The 22,206-nt window shown below is 49.9% G+C and overlaps 1 protein-coding gene across 1 annotated transcript in view; it reads left to right on the top strand.

Annotated features, from left to right (window-relative positions):
* Positions 1-20,950, top strand: part of ELF4 (E74 like ETS transcription factor 4) — a 38,416-nt gene extending 17,466 nt beyond the window's left edge. Inside the window, exons 2-9 of the mRNA XM_054576957.1 lie at positions 10,024-10,301; positions 14,229-14,400; positions 14,805-14,897; positions 16,451-16,642; positions 17,529-17,612; positions 17,689-17,881; positions 18,469-18,837; positions 19,999-20,950. Of these exons, the coding sequence (XP_054432932.1) occupies positions 10,230-10,301; positions 14,229-14,400; positions 14,805-14,897; positions 16,451-16,642; positions 17,529-17,612; positions 17,689-17,881; positions 18,469-18,837; positions 19,999-20,803 (1,980 nt within the window). The 5' untranslated portion in view covers positions 10,024-10,229 and the 3' untranslated portion in view covers positions 20,804-20,950. The remainder of the gene's footprint in view (positions 1-10,023; positions 10,302-14,228; positions 14,401-14,804; positions 14,898-16,450; positions 16,643-17,528; positions 17,613-17,688; positions 17,882-18,468; positions 18,838-19,998) is intronic.
* Positions 20,951-22,206: the final 1,256 nt, after the last annotated feature.

The following is a 22,206-nucleotide window of genomic DNA, read 5'->3' as shown; positions in this document are numbered from 1 at the left end:
TTTGTTGACCCACCCAGAATCATCAGTTCTGGGAAGCTTCTCTCACTCCTACTTGAACCTCATGGAACAGTGTTGCCACAGGAAGACCAAGGTGATGGTGTCTACCCACTACTAGGCTGCCTCCCAAGCATCTAGTCTTCTAGAGCCATCATCGTGGATTTCCAACCTGTCCTCAGGAGGACTGGCAACTCAGCAGAGTCCAGGGCCTTGAGCTCCTATGCTGCTATTACATTAGGAAGGCCTGGCAGAGCTGCTCACCTGCCTGCAGGATTCCTCACAGGCACACAGCCCCACTGCTAGGAGCCCCACCTCGCAAGGGCATCTAGGAGGTATTTACAAGTGGAAGTGACCACACCAAATCAGCCTCGGCTATGGAATGTAATAGCTTCCTTTTCCATCACCCAGAAAATGCCACTACTCTTGACCCACATATAATACTTTGTTCTCCATTGTTGCCTCCGTCCATTGGTGCTAGGGACAAAATTGTACAAATTTATGAAGTGACATTGATTTCAGTGTCACCTGCTCCTCCAAATTAACCCCCATTTTTGGCCACTCTCCCCATTCTCTTGCTTCAACCTGCCCTTCTGTTTGAAGACACCCAGGGCTGGTCCTCAGCCCATTGACCACAGCAGCTATTGTCCAGTTTCTCAACCAGTCTTCTAAGGCCAGGCTCTCTCTGTCTTCGTGATAGGTAGGAAAGGTGATAAACCCACCTTTACTAACCTGTTAACAGGAGAGGTTCCTGCTTCTCCAGCCCAAACAGACTGGCAGAAGAGCTGCTGGGGCGTCCTCTAGTGTAGATAGCTGTCTCCTCAGCCTTCCTGTGAAGGATCCTCCCCACTGTCCCTAAAGGCCCCTCCCCTCCCTGTACTCTCTGACCTGCATAGGGCAGGGGCGGGGCTGGGAGGGCCAGCAGGCCCTGAAGGCCCTGAAGGGGAAACTGCTGAAACCCCTGGGACAGGAAGTGGCAGAGAGGGGCTGTTTCCTCTGGCAGAGCAGGGGTGCGGTGAAAGCTGGCCTTACCTCCTGCCTGTCGGCTGTGGGCCCTGGGAGGCTGGGGAGAGCTGAGAGCCCTTCTTTTCCTGCCTCCACCGCTACAAAAAAATAGAGGCTAGAGTGGAGAGGGCACTCCCTCAGAGGAGGCCATCTTCATTTTGCAGGGTGAGGAATTCTGAGAGAAGGGCAGACAGGTCAGCAGAGGGGAAGGGTGGGGCAGGGCAGGTGAGTATGGAGCCAGGGGGCCCATAGTGGCAGCGGAAAACCACAGCTGGGCAGGGGAACCTTCTGTAAGCTCTTGTGAGAGAAAATGATCAGGACTGTGCCGCCTGCTCAAAACTGTGTGAGTTGGAAATGGAACAGATCGCTGACTCTCTAAATGATAGGGCTCTCTAAATCATAGGGCTAGCAAGGACTTTAGACCATCCAGTCCAATCCCCTAATTGTGCAGCTGAGGAAACAAGAGAACCAAAAACAGAAGTGACTTGCTCAAGGTCACACCATGGGCAGAGCTAGGACCATTACTTTCGTTCTGATGAGAAGCTGCCAAGTTTGTATTTGGTGTTCCACGCCTCCCTCTAGGCATTTCTGAGTGCTCTGCGACATTCTTCTCAGGAATGAACTTGTAAGATTAAGCTATTCACACTGAAGGGGAGTGAATCCTTTAGTCCAGGAGTCAGCAAGCTTTTCATGCAAAGGACCAGATAGTAAATATTTGAGGCTTTGCAGCCCACATGAACTCTGTCACAACAATCCAACTTATAATACAAAAGCAGCCATAGACAATGTGTAAATAAATGAGCATAGCCGTGTTCCAATAAAACTTTATTTGTGGACGCTGGAATTTGAACTTCATATAATTCCCATGTTGTATGAAATATTCTTCTTCTTTTGATTTTTCACCCCAATCTTAAAAAAATCTTTAAAAATGTCAAAACCATTCTCAGCTAATGGGCCATACAAAAACAGATGACACCCTGGGTTTGGCACGTGGACCATAATTTTTGACCCCGGCTTTTGTCTAAGTAGTCAGGCTAAGGTGTTAGGAGAAAGAGGAGGAGGAGGAGAGAATATACCCAGTGAGGAGGAAAGCAGGTGGGCATCTGCTTCAGATGTTGAACACCATGTGGGGATTGGAGCCACAGAAACTGGGGAAGGACATAACAGGCCTAGGGGACGTTGTGAACAAAGACATGGAGGTGGGGAAGTCACTGTGAAAGTTCAGTGTGTTTGGCATATGCATGGCCTCATTGTTATTTGCCAGCCCTGGGACATCATTGGCTGCTGTTCGTTCTTACCAGAGGAAATGGTTGGTTTGGTTGAGGATGCCGAGAGACAATGAGGAGGGGAGGAAGGAAGTCACAACAACTAGCAGTGTGACCTTGAGCAAGTCACTTCTCCCTTGAGAACTTGGTGTCTGCAGTTAGATGTTAGTAGGGAATGGATGTGATGATCTTTCAGGTCCCTTTTAACTTTGATATCCTGGGACTCTGACTAGAAGAGAGGCTTTCAGCAGTGTGGGTGAGGGAGGAGACACCCTGGGAGCTCATGGTGACACCAGACCAGAGGCTGTCCTCCCTGTCTGTTCATGTCACCTGCTCCAAAATAGGCCATCTTTCCATCTCATCCTTTTGCACCCTTCCCTGGATGTGGCCAAGGGTGGAGGGGAAACTTTGATGGACCTCAGAGCCCAGCAGTGAACCCGGCACGGCCCCTCCTGCCGGAGGGAGTCCCAGGTCTGAGCAAGGAGCCTCCGCTTCAGTTTCTAGGACATGAAGCGGCAAGGGCCTTGACAAAGAACACTGTCCCTTCAATAAAAGTTATCTGACTTAATGTTCTGTGAGTGCAGAGTCACAGATTACCCCAGTTTCTAAAAAACCCGCTAACGGATTTAATTAGTCACTTGTCAGTGTTTCTGTTCCCTCCCTCCTTCCCCACCCAGGCTCCCAGGGAAGCACACCGGCCTTCCTGGGGGCAGGGCTAGGGTGTGTGTCATTCAAAGTCACCTTTCAGTCTGCACAGGCAGCTTTCTCCCACAGTATTGTGTTCAGATTGCCCCCCTTACCAGACCAGACCTGTTCCTTTGGCCACTGAAGGCCTGTTGAGGCCCCTCTTGAAGCGGGGGAGAAGGTGTATGTGCGTGTGCGCATGTGTGTTGAGTAAAATAACTCTCTGGGTCCTTTTTCCCCCACCATTAATCCTGGGTAGGTTTTTTTTTTGTTTGTTATTGCTTGTTTGTTTGTTTGTTTTTTTAGATAATCTCAACTTCAAAACATCCAAGCTGAACTCATCTTGTTGCCCTATTTTCTGGCTCAAACACTTCATATCTCTTAACATTCTTATAGCAAAACAGATTATACATCTTGGTGTCTCTCCAACTACTATATTACCCCATACTCTGTCATCTTTTTCCTTCTGAGGGGCTCTTGGATTCATCTCCTAGATTCCAGCTACCCAGCCTGGTCATCTTCTATCTGCTCTACCCATACATCAGACCAAATCAATCTTCCTGAAAACGTGCTTGCTTTGTGCCCCTCCCTTGCTCAAGTATCCATAGAAACTCCCAGTTGCTTTCCATATTTTCAAATTCTGCTGCCTGGTGGGTCTCAGGCCTATGCATCCATTTATTCAACTCATTTCCCTGACTCTTATAGTCAACCCTGCTTCCCCATAGTCAAGCTGGTTTCCTGTCCATACCATAATTTTTATGGTTATGTCTTCCCTGTGCTTTCATTTCATCCCACTGTCTTCACTTTTCTTTCTTCCTGTTCATCTAGGTAAAGATATGCTGACTACTTAATGAGAGACTATGGTCAAAAAGACACAGATCAGACCAGGAAATTGAAAAACATGTTTGGGACATAACAGAGTTTTCACCAACATTAACTCACCAGCCTTTCATTACCACCCCTTGAGCTAGAGAGTAGGTGTCCCCATTTCACAGAGGAAAGGGACCTGCCTAAACTACAAGGCAAAGCTGGCTCTTTTTAAAAAAGATTTCATTTAGTTATTTTTAGAGAGGGGAAAGGAGGGAGAAAGAGAGGGAGAGAAACATCAATAAGTGGTTGCTTCTCACACACTTCTCACTGAGGGGACCTGGTCTGCAACCCAGGCAGGAGCCCGACTGGGAAGCGAACTGGTGACCCTTTGGTTCATAGGCCAGCACCCAATCCACTGAGCCACACCAGCCAGGGCCAAAGCTGGATCTTTTTGTCATAATCCCTATGCCTTTACTTTCTGCTGGAACTTGTGGGGTCTCCCCTAGGATCTAGCTGGCAGCCTATCATACTGGGGTTCAGTAGCTGCCCCAGACTTGGCTTTGCCTCCTTTCCTGCAGCATTTCCTCCTCATTATTAGCTTGTCCTTCACTTCACAGAAAAGTTTGGTGCCCTTCTGTCTCCTTTCTGTCTCTGGAGCACTAGAGAGGAGGATGTGGTGGCCACAGGCACCTCCAGGGGGTGCTCTTTGGGTTTGCTCAGGCAAGGCCCCTGGGAGGGCAGCTGGGGAAATAAGTTCCTTTTGTCAGTCATTCTCCCCTACCCCTTCTCTCCTATGGGGCTTCTCTAGTGCTCTCCTTGCCACATAACCATAACCCAAAGGGCTGGGGTGGGATGTAGGTGGTGAGGACAGGGGACAGGGAGCATTCCTCCAACCACAGCAACCTGCCCCTCCCTGTGGGGCCCCCAACTCAGGCTAGGAGCCAGCCTCTTCCAAGCCAGTAAGTAGAAACCTCCAGCCCCGTCCTGTCTATGTTCTGGAGCAAATGGAGGGACTTGTAGGGGGCTTCACAGGGTCCTCAGTCCCCCTTGCTCTCTGGAGGTCACCTGAAACTTATCATATGGATGAGTGCTTTTTAATTTTCAAAGCGCTTTCCAACCATCATCTTCATTCAGCTGAGACTTCCTAATGAGCATCTGCTAAGCCTGAGTTACCCTCAGTCCTCAGCCACTTTAAGGATGACAGATACCACAGCCGAGAAAGATGGCTGACTTTTCCAGGGTCACACATTTTGTTGGAATGCAGCCAGGGAAGGGCTCCCCTCTCTTCCCTCAACCTGGGCAGAATATATCACACACTGTGATGGGGGGGATGCTGGTGAGTCTCCTGGAGAAAGATGAGGAGACGTCTGCCTGTGGCCTGTTCTCTCCACTAGGACAGCTTGGGGCCTAGGAAGATAGGGACAAAACTGCAGCTGAGAAAAGGCTGGGAGCAGCTGGAAAAGAGCTGTGGGCCTGCCTCACCACCTGAGTTGTGACAAGTTCTACACTGGAATCAGGCAATGACTGAGGATCAAGGACAGAAACTTGGTTTCTTATAAAGAAGCACAGAGAAACCCCAACCAATAGAGCTTGCAAAACATTGATTTTTTTCCCTCTCTCTTCCTGATTTCATCTCAAATGGAGGGGGTGGTGGAAAGAAAGGAAGAGAGGAAAAGGAGCTGAGAAAATAGCTGTGGGTGAGGCCCCTTTGCTGGGCAATTTGCTCAAGGAGGAGAGTTCAGCTGGCATACAGAGTCAAGGCTGTGCGGAAATCCTATGGATGGGTTGCCTCTGCTCCATCCATGGCTAGAGATTGGATTCCTGACTCTGGCCTTCTGTCTCTTAAATACATGCCAATGGTCACGTGGTACAGCATGCAGATTCGTTGCTGGATGACTATTAGCCGGAGGAGGGGCTGTTTTTTACTGGAGGGTACAGCTGTTCCTGGGGTAGTTTCCATTTTGTTTGTGGTTATGGGGGAGGAGTGTTGAGGGAGTGGGAAATGGCATGAAGGAAATTGTCACTTCCTTTCCAGAGAATTCCAGAAAGGTTTCATGGGGGACCGGGTATTTTAGGAGTAAGAGCTGGCTCAGAGGGGACAAGGAACTGGAAGAGAACTCTGCTTTGTGGCCCAGCTGACCATCTGGACCCCATGTTTCCTGGCATGTGTAAAAATGCCACGGGTGTTACTAGCAATTCGGTGAGAGCCATTGGCTCAGCTGAACGGGTGTAGATTTAAACTCACACCACAGAGACTGTGGACGTGGCTTTCACATAGGGGCTGTTTCCTGTAGAGGAGGCCCAGATGGGTGGGTGCTGAACACTGCTTGACGTGTTCCAGTGACAGCCCCAGAAAGGGTCTTTACGTCTGCACCACCACCCAGCTGTGGTGACGCAGGGCAGCCCAAACCACTTCTATTTTGCTATTTTGGTTTTGAAATGCAGTCAGAACCACAGAGAGCCAGAGGTGTGCATTTGCAGGCCTGAGTGTTAGGCGCCCTCACTTGCTTGCTCCCTCCTGTGGTACATGCACGTGCGCATACAGTGTCCAGGGGGCCATATGCTTTCACAGAGGCTTCACTTTCAGGACTGCAGTGGCCTCCAACGGAGTAAAGGGGGTGGACTTTGACTGGTGCAGTGATGGGGTGGGGCAGGGAGACAGGAATTTACCACCAGTTACTAAGGTTTCCCAGGCACCTCAATTCCTTGAGCTAAGTGTCTGTGTATACCCCCTAGATCCCCCTACTCGCTGGCAAGACAGTGTCCAGGGCTCTAGGCCATCGAGTCTCTAAGGGCATCCCAGTGAGTCTCTAAAGACACCAGTGAGGGTAGCCCCTGGTGTGGGCTTCTCTGGCCTCCAGCAGGGCAGGCCATCTGTGGTGGTAGCTTCTTTGGTTTTAGGTTCCTGGGAGAGGGAGGTTATTTTGAGGGACTTGGGGAGGTTGTTCACTCCTCTGCTGGAGAGAGTGGGTTAGCATGCAAATGAGCCTCTTCTCCACCTCTCACTTTCAAATCCTCAAACATCTGACAGGGGAGGGATGAAACTTTCTGGACTGGAAGTTTCCATGGTAGGGTTGGGGGAAGAGTTTTCTTAGCCTCAGTCAACAGAATAGGACAAATGGGACAACTACGTGCCCCGCTCTTCCCCCTCACCTTAACTTCGGGCTCACACTTGGGCAGAATAAGACAGCAGGATCAGCTGTGGCTGCTGGGTACAGCCTCCCAATACTCACAGTCCTGGGCCAATGAGACCTGCACCAACCTAGTCCTTAATTTAGAGACTTAGACGTGTAGATACTTAAGAATGCAGGTGGATTAGTCTCTTTCTTTTATTTCAAAACTCTCCTCCTTGTGTTGATAGCCAACTGTTCCATTCAATATAGTGTGTGCTGCCTCCGCCTCCCACTACCTCTCTAGCAGAGTGGACTTTGGGGGCCACATATGGATTCTGCAGGCATTCTCTCCCTGGGAAGCATAGGTCTTTGCATTTTTGAGGGAGGCGGTGACAGTGGCAGCGCCACCCCCCGCTTCACCGCAGTTTCTTTGAGCTGGCATGAGTTGGGGGGTAAACTTAGGATTGAGTTTGCTGCCCTGATGGCCTCACCGGGACAGCTCTTTGATACACAGAGGCTCTCACACACATGTCCCCACTCTTGGGACACATTGGTATGCCCTGCACACAGATATATCTATGATGTGCTTGCACACACATGCAGCAAATTCCCATTGTAAATGACAATGCAAAAATATACGGATGTTACACACACAGAGTGCATACATTCCTCTCATTCTTGTATAAGCCAGAGTATACGACACCCACACACACACAGCAAATTCCCACTGTAAGTGACAATGCAAAAATACACAGATGTTACACATACACAGTGCATACATTCCTCTCATTCTCGTATAAGCCAGAGTACATGACACCCAGCCCACACCCAGTGTACATATGAATATACTTAGTGCCTAGAAAACACCTCACTTGTACTGAATGACTAGTACCATTCATTCATTCATACGTTCATTCTGCAAACAGAAATTGAGTGTCTGCTACATGCCAAGCATAGTACAATGTGCTAAAGTTTCATCAATGACCAACACAGCCATCCCTGTCCTCAAGGAAGCCACTGTCAAATGGAGAAGGTGAGGAAGGTGCAAAGAAGTTTCACAGGCTGGGCTCATAGGCAGTGAACTCGCAAACGTGAAATGCTGATCTGTGAAGAGAAGCCAAAGAGATGAGCAAACCTGAGGGGAAGGCACATGGCAGAAAGGCCCAAGGCTCTTAGGGGAGAGGTAGCAGACACTGGAGTTTCAGAAGTTTCATGTTTAGACAAAGTGGGATTAGGTGAAAGTGATAGTCTTTTGTTTGATTAGTTTGAGAATGCTTCCTAGGGGCAGACAGCCTGCCTGTGGGCCTGTGGGAGGGCTGTAGCTGTGGAATGTGGGCCTCGGGGCACTTTGGCTGGGGGAGACAGACCTTCCAAGCATAAATGGCCTTAGGAGGCTTCTCAGGGCACAGGAGACCGGGTCACATGCAGGGTCAGGTGGGAGTGGGGGCGGGGTGGAGCTCAGGCAAGGACCACGGTTTTGCCAGTGCTTCCTCTCTGTCCTAGCAGGCATCAGTCTCTCATTCACCCAAAGGGAAACTCAGACCTGAGAGGATGAGTTGAGTGACTTCTCAAAGTTTTCTTGGGGGGTGGGTGGAAAAGTATGGAGATGAGAATGGGGGTGGGGAGAGGGCGGAGCCAGCCCTGTGGGCTAACGGAAAGGAAGTGGGAGAGGCTTGGGTGTCTCCTGTGGGGGAGAGCGGTCATCAGAGAGGTCACCCGTGGTCCCCCTCCCTTTCCTCTGCTTTGCCCCTCTCTGAAGTTCCTCATTTCTTTCCGGCCAGGAGAAGGTTTTGCCACCCTTGTCACTGTCAAAGGAGTGTTGAGGACGTAGGGGTCAATTATATTGCTCCCACTGTGGTGCTTGGCCCCAGTTCTTCAGATGCTCATATGTCTGTAGACCCAGCACGCGTGTGCGTGTGCACATGCGCGTGCGCGCGCGCGCACACACACACACACAATATAACTGAAAACAGAACACTAAGGGCCAAAGACACCTGGAATTGAAGAAGCCCAACTGTTCAGGACTGGAGGAGCAGAGAAGACTGGCAGTACAGTCATGGGAGCAGGAGTTAGGGCTTTCGGAGGCAGGCCTGGGTGGGACCGCAGACATCACGTACAAACATAGCAAGCACAGGAAACAATTGGAGGCCTGGGTGCCATGTGAATGCCTGAGGTACAGACTGTGAGCATGAGAGGCATTCAGGGAGAGGAGAGACGTGTGGGCTACAGCAGACAGATTTCCTGGAAAAGGAGGGCCCCTGAAAGGGCCCTGGAGGATGGGCAAGGTTCCTTGGGCCCCTCCCCCAGTCAGGGCTCTCCTCTCAAGTTCCCAGGGTGACAGTTCAGTCTTGAAACTGAAAGCAAAGCTGAACCAAGAACACAAACCCACAACCGGCATGGAGGCCATCCTCTCCAGCCAGTGGCAGTGGTGGTGCTTGTGAGCACACAGAGCTTGTGGCCCACCTGGCCCTGTCTCCAGGCTCTTTGAAGGCGTGGCCATGTCTGAGAATCTCATCCCCACAAGCAGGGTCAGGCTAACAACACAAGCCTCACACAGCAAGACATTTCTTCCTCTGTAGACTCCGCCCTTCACAGCTAAGTTACTCCCACTCCCAAGGTAAACTGAGCCAAGGAGAGTCTAAAAGAGCACCCTTTATACCCATGTGTCCCCACCCACACCCCTCACACAGGATCCTTCCCCAAGCCAAGGGAATTTTAGGGCTTTTTCATGCTATTGCTCCATCCATGAGGCCCTGATTTTCCCTGTGGCCACACCCAGGAGACTAATGTTCTGGGTGGAGAGACCAAAGTCCTTCTATCTGTCACCTTCTCCAGAGGAGCCGGGGAGGGAAGGGTGGGAGGTTACATATCTTCAGGGCCAGCTCAGGTGCAAATTCTGGTGACAGACTGGCACTGAGGCTTGGCCACTGCCCACTGGAGATGACTCACTTAACTTCCTTTTCCCCCTCTTTCTTTACCTGGCTCCTTTCCTCTCCTTTCCCGTTCTTCTCTCATTGCCCTCCCCTTTTAACCTTTCCTCCTCTGGCAGCCTGCCCTGTGGTGGCAGGGTCCCTGTGGTTTGCCAGCTTCCCTGGGAACAGAGCTCAAGGAAGGTAACTTACTCAGTGCCCCCATGTCTCCCTTCTCTCTAGGTCACTCCTGCGGTTGGCCCAGCCCAGCATGCAACCTTGAACCTGGCTTAGACCACCACCTACTCCAGCTCTCTACACCCCCTATTCTCCTGTGGCTTGGGGTGTAGGTTCTATCTCCAAGGTCCCTGAACAGCATCTCTTCATCAAGAAAAGCCCACAGCTCCAGGGAGCCCTGTGAATCCTGCTGTCAGCTCTGAGAAGACAGCATGGCTATTACCCTGCAGCCCAGTGACCTGATCTTTGAGTTTGCAAGCAACGGAATGGATGATATACACCAGGTACAGCCCCAGAGAATGGAGCCCAGTCAGCCAGTGCGACGATCAGATAGACACAGACAGGCAGGCAGGCAGACAGCCAGTAAGCCAGCCGGCTGGCCGGCTAGCCAGTCAGCAAATATTGATCAAGCACCTACTAGGTTCAGGGCACTGGGCTTGCTTGCCAGCCAGACTGTGTGCCAACTAGTCACTCATGCAGCCAGTCAGTAATCATCGGGCGGTCATTTAGTGAGCCAGTTGCCCACGTGCAATTACAGGGCACGTGCAGTCACTAAGTCAGCCAAGCAGCTGCTAAGTAGACCAGCTGAGCTGTTGGACAGGCAGCAACGTGGGCTGAATGCTCAGTTGTGCACTGACCTTCCTATGCATTTTCAGCCACTTCCCTTCATTTCTAGTGTCACAGTGAGAAAGCTGCTGGGACAACCACGTAGCAAAAGTGAGCACTGCCAGCTGGAATCGCAGGGCAGAGTCCAACCCCTGGCATCTTCAGACCCATGTCTCTAGCCTGGTTGATGAACCCCTACAAAACCACCTTGATCTGAAATTCAGGATAATTTGAAATGGAGTCTTCTGGTGGGAGGAAGTTGGAAAATAGGACAGGCTTCTGGCACTTGGGTCCCCACCACTCTATACCTTGCCCAGCACTGGGGCTAAGAGAGAACGTTTTTCATGCACTATCTTAGGATAGTGTCCTGGCCCACTCATCCACACCCCCCACTCCCCTCTTGCCACAAAATGAAGAAGAGGCAGCCAGGTACAGTAGACGGAATGGAAGATTAAGAGTCAACGGTCCTGGGGTCTGGTCCCTGTTTGGCCACAGTGTCATCTAGGCAAGTTCTGATCCCTACCCTATCTGGCTGCCATCTCTCCATCTTCACCAAGAGGAAATCCAGCTAGATTATCTGTAAGGGTACCTCAGTCTAACTCTGACACTCTATCCTAAATCCTTGTGAAGACAGAAAACTTTGTCCAATCCCTAGCGGACAACGAAAGGCTGCCCCCTAGTGGGCTTTGAGCACATGTGCTTTCTGTCCCGCCAGGTCTTACTTAAAGTTACTCAGTTTTATTGAACAGCTCTGGGGTGCCTAACCTTATGGAAAGCATTATGGGAGAAGAAAGCAAGAAAATTTAAACTTACCTGGGTTCTAAATAGTCATTTTTTACTTGTTCTAGTCTGCTCAGCAAATGTTTCTGTTCTTCATAGAGGCTGTTCATAGAAGCTCCCAAGCCCATACCTTCCAAACCCACACGTGTCCTTTCACCCTCAGCAGACAGCCTCTCCTCCAATCCACAGAGAAGCTCAAAGCCAAGGAAGCCCTCAGTTATCCTCCCTCCTCCCTTTTATTGATAACATCACTGTTCTTATTTTCTTTCTGCTGGCCTGGGAGAAAGAAGTATCCCTGTTCCTTCCAAAGGTAATTCCTGCCCCTGTACCTAATCTCTTCTCTCCTGCTTCCTTGAAGACCTCAAACCATCGATCACCTCCTCTCCTTCCCTTATATCTTTCAGACCTCCCAGACCTTTCTTCTCAACCTTGAACATCACCGGGTCTTCCCAACCATGAAAGAAAACCTTCCCTCTCTTCCACCCACCTCCTTCAACATACCACCTTCCTAGTGCCTTTCTTCTCTCCAACCTAGGCTCCACCTTCTGTGTTTACCCTCTCACCTCCTTTCTCTCACTCTTTTTAGGAAACAATTTTCATTGAAAAAAATTGTATCATGAATACAAAAGAGTGTATAAATCACACATATATGCATATAGATATATATTTTAAAAATAACTATAAAATGAACACCCATGGCCCAGACTGGCTGTGGGTTCAATCCCCTGTCCAGGCGCATATGATCCCCAGTCCGGGCGGGTAAGATCCCCAGTCCTAGTGCATACGAGTGACAACCAGTCAGTGCTTCTCTCACACATTGACGTTTCTCTCTCTCTCTCTCTCTCTCTCTCTCTCTCTCTCTCTCTCTCTCTCTCTCTCTCTCTCCCCCCCCCGCCTCTCTAAAAGCAATGAAAAAAAATGTCCTCGGGTGAGGATTAAAAAAAAAAGAAAGAACACCCATGAACTCGCCACCCAGATCCAGAAATAAAATGTTACCTGTCTCCTAGAAGCCCCTGATACCTAAAACAATGAGAACCTACTCTGTGCCAGGTCCTGTTCTAATTGCTTTATATATACTGATCCAATTAAACAACCTATGAGGTCAATAATATGATCACCGCAATTTTAAAATGAGGAAACCAGTGTATCAAAAGGTTAGGTAACTTGCTCAAGATCACACTGCCAGTAAGTAGTAGAGCTTGGTTTCAAACCCAGGCACTCTGGTTCTATGTCAGCACAATCCAGTAGAATATACTGAGATGCTAACAGTGTTCTATATTAGCCTTATCCAGTATGGGGCTACTAGTTGCATGTGGCTTTGGAGCACTTGACCTATGGCTAGCACAACTGAAGAACTGATTTTTAATCTTGAAAAAAATTGCATTTATATTTAAATAGTCACCTGTGGCTGGTGGCTACCATATTGGACAGACAGCTCTTAACTTTATGGCCTTAATCACTACACCTGACAGTCTGCCTCTGTCTGTCCTGTCTGCAATCCATTTTAATGTGCCTTGGGACTCCAGCATTCCCCTGAAACTGGTCTAGCCAGGGTGACTGCCCATTGGCCAAACCCAAAGGTATATATTAATATTTACTCTTCTGGATCCTTCAGGAACACTAGGCAGAACTGAGCATTCTCATTCTTTTTCCATGAAGAAAAAACTTAACAATCCCATGAAAGAAAATTTAAAAAACACAGAAAACTAGAAAGAAAGGGGGAAAATCACCCAAAGTACCACAACTTAGATATAATCATTATGAACATTCTGGTATATTTCCTTCTATACAGAATATATATTTATAAATTTTATTATTTATTTTTAGAGAGGGTGGAAGGGAGGGAGAAACAAAGGGAGAGAAAAAGCGATGTGAGAACATGCCCTGACAAGAGACCGAACCTGCAACCTAGGCAATTGCCCTGACCAGGAATCAAACCGGTGACCTTTTGGTTTGCAGAACGACACCCAACTAACTAGAGCCACACCAGTCAGGGCTATACATAATTAAAAAACAAACTTGTAGTCACATTCCTTTTTTATTTAGCTTTGCTGGTTTTAAAGCAACCATGTCCTCCAGGGGTGGAATTCTCATCCTGATCATCTTTCCCATTTCAAGGGATTTAATGACCACCCTGTTGAGCTCTTGGACACGTATTTTTGACTCCCTGAGAGGTATCCCTATCTTAAATGTCTTTAGGGTACCTCAAACTCACCATATCCAGACACTGTCCCCCTTAACTTGTTCTCCAAAAACTTGTTCCTCCTCCTCCTCTTGGGTTCTCCCTTAACATGAACAGTGTCCTCATTCACTCATTGAATCAAACTGGAAATTGGAATACTCTTTCCTCATCCAGGCAATGACTGGGCACTTACGTTTCTACCTCTATAATGCCCATTCTTCCATCTTCATTGCCAAAGACTGAGCCTTAAGATGTTCACAATCTGAGCCCCAACCCTTACTGTAGCCTGAGCCCCTCACCTTTACTATTGACTAGTCCTTTCCCACAGGTCTCAGAATGGTCCTAGCCCTTTCCATAGACTGAACACCAACCCCGGCCATGGATTAACCCATAACTACAACCAATTAAAACTGTCTTCCCTGGGTTGAATGCAGGTGGTACAGAGATAACCCATCTCTATAAATTAAAAATTCGCTCAAAGAATCACCTAATGAGGATGGACCCAGAGCAATGTCATCTCATACAAAGGACAGCTTCTGAGGGTTCTAAGAATTAGGAATTGCAGGAAGGGCCAGCTTCCAGTAGGGAGGGCGCCCTGAAAGAGGCAGGTGGGTCTTGAATCAGATCCCTCTCTTCTCCACAGCTGGAAGACCCCTCAGTATTCCCAGCTGTGATTGTGGAGCAAGTACCCTACCCCGAACTACTGCATCTGTATTCAGGACTAGAGCTGGACGACGTTCACAATGGCATCATAACGGACAGGACCTTGTGCATGACAGAGGATCAGATCCTGGAGGGTAGTTTTATGCTGACAGGTCTGTCCCCTTCCTGGGCAGGGAAGGTGTGGAGGAGAAAGGGGCCTGTCTTCAGGGAACAGCAGCCCACACACAGCGGCCTATAGTGACACATGCAGCAAAGGCAAGGTCCACAACAGTTGGAAATTAGATGGGGCGGCTGGGACAAACAAGAGGTAGTATCACTTCGTAGAGGAGGAAGCCATCTAAATGGATTCATGATCTTTTAAGATGGAGGGGGACAATGAGGAGTGGAGATAAGTGGAGTGGGTGTATGGAGAATGTGGGAGGTCCACTGGCCCCTTCCCGGCTGTCCTTTGGCCCCTTAGCACTATTCCCTGGGTTGGCCCTGGTTATGGCTGTACCCCCTACCCTGTGCCCTAAGAGAACTTTTCTTCTCCCCTCTACCATGGAACTGGAACCAGATGAAAATGAAGCAACCTCGCAAACCATGTCAACCACTGAAGTCTTGCTCAATGTTGAGTCTCCCAACAACATCCTGGATGAGAAGCAGATTTGTAAGTGTGAACCCCAGTGCCCTAACTCGAGGCAACACAAAACACCATTTAAAAAGATCATATCCATGTATTGGCTTCTCAGGCACTCATGCATGCAGGCATCTGTACCCACACTCACTGACATGCTTTTGAGCTGTGACTGGAATGGGAAGGGGCTAAAGGGCACCACAGACAAGGAAAAGGTGTCCAGGGTGACTTTTTATTCCAAATTTTGAAAACTGATTTTAGAAAGGGGAGGAAAGGAGAGGGAAATACCGACTTGACCCACTTACTGATGCACTCATTGGTTGATTCTTGCACGTGCCCTGACTGGGATTGAACTCGCAACCTTGCAGTATTGGGATGATGCTCTAACCAACTGAACTTGCTGGCCAGGGCCCCAATTTTTAAACTGTGGCAAAATACATATACAATTGACCACCTTTACCAGTTCCAGTGTACAGCTCAGTGGTATGAGGTTCATTTGTATTGTTGTACAGCCCTCATCATCATCCATCTTCAGAACTCTTTTAGTCTTGCAAAACTGAAACTTTCTACCCATTAAACAAGTTCCTATTTCCCCTTCCCTTCAGCTCCTGGCAACCCCATTCTACTTTGTGTCTATGAATTTGACTACTGCATATAAGTGGAATCATACGGTATTTGTCATTTGGAGACTGCTTTATTTCACTGAGCATAATGTCCTCAAGGTCCATCCATGTTGTAGCATGTGTCAGGGTCTACTTGCTTTTGAAGGTTGAATATTGGCCAGGGTGACATTTTAGGCCTCTCTCCCAGGGCCTAAAAAGTCCTCCTGGGCTCCCAAGGACTATGCAGGGTGTGGCTTATTTTAAAATATACCAGGTTTGGTAACTCCTCATCCCTTTCTTGTTCTTAGAGGTTGGCCCTCCCTTCCCAGAAAGCCCCCAAGGCAGGCTTCTCCTGCAGAACCCCCTCAGACATTTGCCCTGACTCCACAGGAGAATGCCTGACCCCAACTGTCCCTCCCAAGGGGGTGCTGGGATACAGTGCAGGAAGGAAAGTCTTGAAGCTGCAAGTTAAGAGCCCTAGCATTTCTAATCCCAACTCCATCACTAATATTTATTCAGGATTCAACAGATATCTACTGAGTGTCTACATGTGCCAAGCACCAACTTGCTGTGTGTGACCTTTGGGCACATAACCTGTCATCCCTGGGTCTCAGTTACCTCATCAGGAAAACAGAGGAATTGGGCTAAATAATTTCTAAGGCCCCTTCCAGTTGTAAAAATGAGTGAATGACTAAATCAAGGTTGCCCTTTACCTTGGGTGTCACCTGCAACTTCCCCCACTATCAGCAGTGGGCTCGAAATGTGGCAGCAGTGATTGGGGCCAGCTCATGCGCACAGCTCTGCAGATGTTTCCTCTCCTCATGGTGTGAGACGCATGAGGCATTTTCAGGTGTATGCTGTGTCTGGGCCTGAGGGGGAACAGCACCTCTGCCCTCCTTGGGAACCCACGAGTCTCCAGAGCACTGGGAGGCCATGCTCCCACCCTGCACTGGGCACCAGCCACCTCAGGCCTTTCTTTTGTAGTCAGCACCTCCGAGATTCTTCCAGACTCAGACCCTGCTCCAGCCACCCATCTGCCCAACTACCTGTTTCCTGTCTCTGAGCCCAATGCCCTGAACAGGGCTGAAGACACTGGTGACCAGGAGGGGCATTCTCTGGAGGAGAAGGTCTCCAGAGAGGAAAGCGCCAAGAAGACTGGAAAATCAAAGAAAAGAAGTAAGAGAAAGGAGCAGGGAGGGAAGTGTGTGTGTGTGTGTGTGTGTGTGTGTGTGTGTGTGTGTGTGTGTTCAAGGGGATGGGTGGTAGGAGAGGGGCAGTCAGGGAGGCCATAGCTGTGAGTGGGTGGAGGCTCACAGGCACATCAAGAGGACAGCTCTCTGGTAGGGCAAAGATGGAGGAAAAAGCCTTCCTTTGGTAAAACCTGGCTTCATCGGTTGGCCTGTCTAAAGCCTGACATTTCCCAGGTCACTCCTGTCTGCCCAGCGTTGATGGAAACTCTTCCAGAAGTGTCAATGATCCAAATGGGTTGAATCCTAGGCTGGGTATTCAGACACCAGGCTCAGCCCCCTGGCTAGTCCCTGGCCCCCTGGGGGCCTCTGCTGTGTGCTTTGTGTGCTTATCTTCCTTCTGGGAACTTATGGAGCCGAGGCCATATATGGGAGAGGACTTTGGGCTTTCCCAATCCCCACTGTTACTAATTTACTTGGAGGATGGCTGGCTGATACTGCCTTGTCAGCGTGGCAAGCAAAACCCCAGTTTCACACTTACCTGCACACAGGTAACTTTAGGCTGCCTTTTCATTTCAAAAATTAGATTAGGCAGATTCTGATCTACAGATGACTCAGGTGCAAGCACCACATAGCTCCACATAGCCCCACATAGTCGTGGTATCCTGGTATATCTTTGGGGCCTGAAAATTAGGGCAGACCATTGGGCAGGTGCATGTACCTAAGGACAATGGCCAAGGAGAATGATCCTGGGCTCTTTCTTGTTTGCCTTGTTGTACCCAACTTGATAAGCTTCAGGCCCTGCCTATTGGGAGCCTGGCCTGCAATGTTTGCCATGGTCTCAGCCTCATTCTTCTCTCACCTTTTCCTCACAGTCCGGAAGACAAAGGGCAATCGCAGTACCTCACCTGTCACTGACCCCAGTATTCCCATACGGAAGAAGTCTAAGGATGGCAAAGGTATGGCTGGGAGTCAGGTGAGGTGGGAAGGGAGCTGAGGTACCTGCACTGCCCCTCACTTCCTGCCCCCCTTCAGGCAACACCATCTATCTGTGGGAGTTCCTCCTGGCACTTCTGCAAGACAGGAACACCTGCCCCAAATACATCAAGTGGACCCAACGAGAGAAAGGCATCTTCAAGCTGGTGGACTCCAAAGCTGTGTCCAAGCTGTGGGGGAAGCAGAAAAACAAACCTGACATGAACTATGAGACTATGGGGAGGGCACTAAGGTAGGAGCTTCTGGGGTCCCTGTCCTGGGCAAGTCATCAAGCTCTTCATTATGTGCAAGGAGGCCCTCCTGCTGTAGGGCCTCCAAATGTTCCCATTTGCTTGCCTCTAAGCCCATTCCACAGGCCCTCTATGGAAGAAACACTTTCCTCCCTCTTGCAGCTCTGTCCTAGCTTTCTCTCTTTTGACACAAGGAGAGCATTTTAGGGCCTCCCATCCCCAAGAAGGCCTTTGTTCACATTCTTCAAGCCAGAGACCTAGGGAGATGGGCCAGTTACCCACTGATGGTGTCTCAGGCTGCAAGACTGCTAAAGCCCCCACCATCCATCCATCTTCTCTCATCCTTTACTTACCCTCTGCCCCAAAGCAGGGTGGTGGTTGGCATTTGAAACTCCTTTTTGTGGACCCTTTGAGTCTTCTGAGGGAGGTCTCAGATGCTTCCTAAAAGCCTTCCAAGTCTAAGAGTTGGCCTTACTCAGCACCCTTGCCCTTGAGCTCCCATCTGGCTCCTGGCCAGCCTCTGCCTCATGCCTGCCCTGCCCTGGAGGGTGGTATGTCCCTGACTAACTCCTCACCCATTTTCCTCCAGATATTACTACCAAAGGGGCATCCTTGCGAAAGTGGAAGGGCAGAGGCTGGTGTACCAGTTTAAAGAGATGCCCAAGGACCTAGTGGTGATTGAAGATGACGATGAGAAAAGTGAAGTTGCAGAGGCATCCCCTAAGGCCTCCGCCTCCTCCACCAGCACTGCCCGGCGAGCCAGCTCCAGGGTCTCATCCAGAGCTGCTCCTCAGGGCAAGGGCAGCCCTCCCTGGGAAAAACCGAAGGTTCAGCAGGTCGGTCTACAGCCATCTGCAAGTCTGGAATTGGGACTGTCTCTAGATGAGGAGATCCCCACTACCTCCACTGTGCTTGTCTCTCCACCAGAGGGCCAGGCCAAACTCACCAAAGCTGTGAGGTAAGGGCACCCAGGTCATTTTGAGTCTTCCCGTAGTACTTCAAGTTAGGGGGCAGTTTACCAGCTTCTTGCAAAGCTCGGTTGTGTTTCCAGTCTCATGAAACCCTCATGAATCCCTGGGAAGCCAGTAGTGCACTTGTTGGTCAAGAGGGGAAAAGCAACTTGCCAGAGGTCACATACCAAAGTAATGGCAAAACCAGCCCTTGACCTGGGGGACTTCCGTTGCCTGCTGGGGCTGTTCCCTTTACCTTAGAGGGCTCCCCAAGCAGCCACCAGGGCCCTCTGCATCTGGGCTTCTTCCTCTTAGCCTCCCGGACTCTAAAAGAAGAGGCAACAGCCGTGGGCTGGGTGGCTCAGTAGGTTGGGATGTCCTCCCCGTACACCAAAAGGTTGCAGGTTTGGTCCTCAGTCAGGGCACATACCTAGGTTGCAGGATCGATCCCCAGTCGGGGCACATACTGGGGGCAACCGATATATGTTTCTCTCTCACATTGTTTTTTCTCTCTCTCTCCCCCCCCCCTTCCTCTCTCTCTAAAATCAATAGAAAAACACATCCTCAGGTGAGGATTTAAAAAAAAATAAGAGAAATAAAAAAGAGGCAACAGAGAATGTTACAGGGACACCCACTCTGCTGTCCTCAGGCCCTCTCTGGAAGGCCCTCCTGGAAAGCTCTTGATACTTCTCATCCATGCTAAGTGCTTCCAATTTTCCCTGAAAAGGTTGGGCTTTGTCTGGGTTTTGTGTGTGTAGTTCGCACTCTATTGGCATGGGTCCCCAAGATGCTCTTCTAAGGAGAGAAGGCAGGAGAGCAGAGCAGTGAGGAACACCAGCTGTGGAGTCAGAAAGCCTAGATGTGAGTCCCTGCTACTAGCTGTGTGATCTAGGGCAAGTGACATAACCTCTCTATGCTTCAGTTTCCTCAAGCTGTACAATCAGATTATTAATCTGATTTAACTTGTGGGCTATTTTGAAGATTGAGGACAATATGGCATGTCAATCATTTTGAGTGTCTCTGACCTATACTAAATAGTCAATAAATGTCAGCCAAAACCAAAGCACAGAAACAAAACACCTTTGGCTCCTTTCCTCCTGTACCCTCCTTTGTAGGCAGTTGGGAGATGCCTCCTGCCTTAACCAAATTTGTTTTCTCTTTCTTCTCAGTGCGTCTTCAGTGCCCAGCAACATCCACCTAGGAGTGGCCCCTGTGGGGTCAGCCTCGGCCTTGACCCTGCAGACAATCCCCCTGACCACAGTGCTAACCAATGGCCCTCCTGCTAATACTACTGCTTCAACTCAGCTTGTTCTCCAGAGTGTTCCGCCTGCTTCGACCTTCAAGGACACTTTCACTTTGCAGGCCTCCTTCCCTCTGAACACCAGTTTCCAAGAGAGCCAGGTGGCAGCACCAGGAACTCCACTGATTCTCAGTGGCCTCCCCCAACTTCTGACTGGGGCCAACCGTTCGACCAATCCAACAGTACCCTCCGTCACAGGGGCTGGAGCGGCAGGGCCCAGCTCTCAGGCCCCCGGGACTGTCATTGCTGCCTTCATCAGGACTTCCGGTGCCACAGCAGCCCCTGGGGTCAAGGACGGGCCACTGAGACCCTCCTCATATGTGCAGGGCATGGTGACTGGGGCCCCCATGGAGGGGCTGCTGGTTCCTGAAGAGACCCTGAGGGAGCTTCTGAGGGATCAGGCTCACCTTCAGCCACTTCCAACCCATGTGGTTTCAAGGGGCTCCCACAATCCGAGTCTCCTGGGAAACCAGACTTTCTCTCCACCCAGCCGCCCCACTGTTGGGCTGACCCCGGTGGCTGAACTTGAGCTCTCCTCAGGCTCAGGGTCCCTGATTATGGCTGAGCCTAGTGTGACCACATCTGGGAGCCTACTGACTAGATCCTCAACCCCAGCCCCCTTCTCCCCATTCAATCCCACTTCCCTCATTAAGATGGAGCCCCACAACATATAGATAGAGGGGTCAGGGAAGTGTGACCCACCAGGCAAAGCTGAGCATCATTTTCATATGGACTGCCTCTAGCAAAGTCTGACTTAAGTATCTCACCTGCCTTTACATTTTAGTGGAATGTCAATACACCAGACTCCCCCACCCCCCACCCCTGCCTGATGTCACCATGGTCAAGCCATGCCCAGTTTGAGCATCCCTGGCATCGGACCATGGCCTTCAAGAGTACTAGGGGATGTGCTCTTGTCAGGGAAATGGGCTGATGTGGTGATGAAGGGATAGCCTCCTGAGAAGTTGGTGGCCAGGGCGGGTGCAGGGGCTTCATGGGAAGAGCCATTTTTGCCTGGCTGTATTTCACTATCTATGTTCCCTCAGCAGGGAAGTTACTATCTCATATGTGAATATCTCGGTATCTATTTGTGTATACTCATGGGTCTGTATCTTCATTTCTTTGGAGAGGACGAGGGGGAAGCTGTGAGGTTTTTAAGAACATGCTTCTCTCTGTGGGTCAGCCACAGAGATGAGGATTTATTTTAAGGAAAAGCATTCTCTAGTTCCCTGTGTACAAACCAAGATCAGTTCTTCTGAGACTATGGAGTGCAGGTTGGATCCCCAGATCTGGGAGATGTTACAGAGCTGGAGCGGTCCTGGGTAGAAGAGCTTCGATTGGTGTGTGTGTGTGTGTGTGTGTGTGTGTGTGTGTGTGTGTGTGTGTGTGTGTGTGCGTGCGTGCGCGCGCGCAATGTTGAAACAACTACACTTCTAAGGGACAGGAGAAGGCAAAGTGGGATAAAAGCATGAAGAGACGAAAGTAAACTCAGCCCTGGGGAGCAGCCCTTCAGCCTAGACTGAGGCCTTCTTTCTGGAGTTGGCCTCATTGCCCACCAGTTGCTTGACAGCATGCTTGGAACCTTGACCACCGCAGAAGGCTGTGCTTGAAGAGTTAGCCAGGAGCCGAGTGCCCCTCCAGGGATAGACCCAGCCACCAACTCCCCAGGCAGGGCTGAATTAATTGAATGTTTGCACTGAGGGCTAGGGCTGTAAGACCAGTCTTTGTGTCTGGCCTACACCCCAAATGCTGGGTTCTCTCTATTAATTTCACTCCTGATAGTTTTCTGCCATCAGGAATTGCTGGGGATTGTTGTTTAGCAATGTAGATTGGATCTGCTTCCATTACTGCTCATGTGTGCCTGCCGCTCAGCAAGCCTTCTGCTTACCTCGTAAGTTTGCCAACCTACTCGCCCCCGCCCCGGCCATGGCTACAGCAAACATTCACGCAGACTGTTGCCCCTCTTCGCCAACTTTTTCACCTGACCCTGATTCCTTCACCAAGGAGACAGGAGCCAGCAGATGTGAGCTCCCGTGGCACTTCTCCTGTCTCTATATGGCTTCTTGCTTTCCTCTTCCCT

This window comes from Pteronotus mesoamericanus, unplaced genomic scaffold (genome assembly GCF_021234165.1).
Source record: "Pteronotus mesoamericanus isolate MK-2021 breed Mesoamerican mustached bat unplaced genomic scaffold, CSHL_Meso_final contig_40, whole genome shotgun sequence".
NCBI classification, from domain to species: domain Eukaryota; kingdom Metazoa; phylum Chordata; class Mammalia; order Chiroptera; family Mormoopidae; genus Pteronotus; species Pteronotus mesoamericanus.
This window is presented reverse-complemented; position numbering and strand designations above follow the sequence as displayed.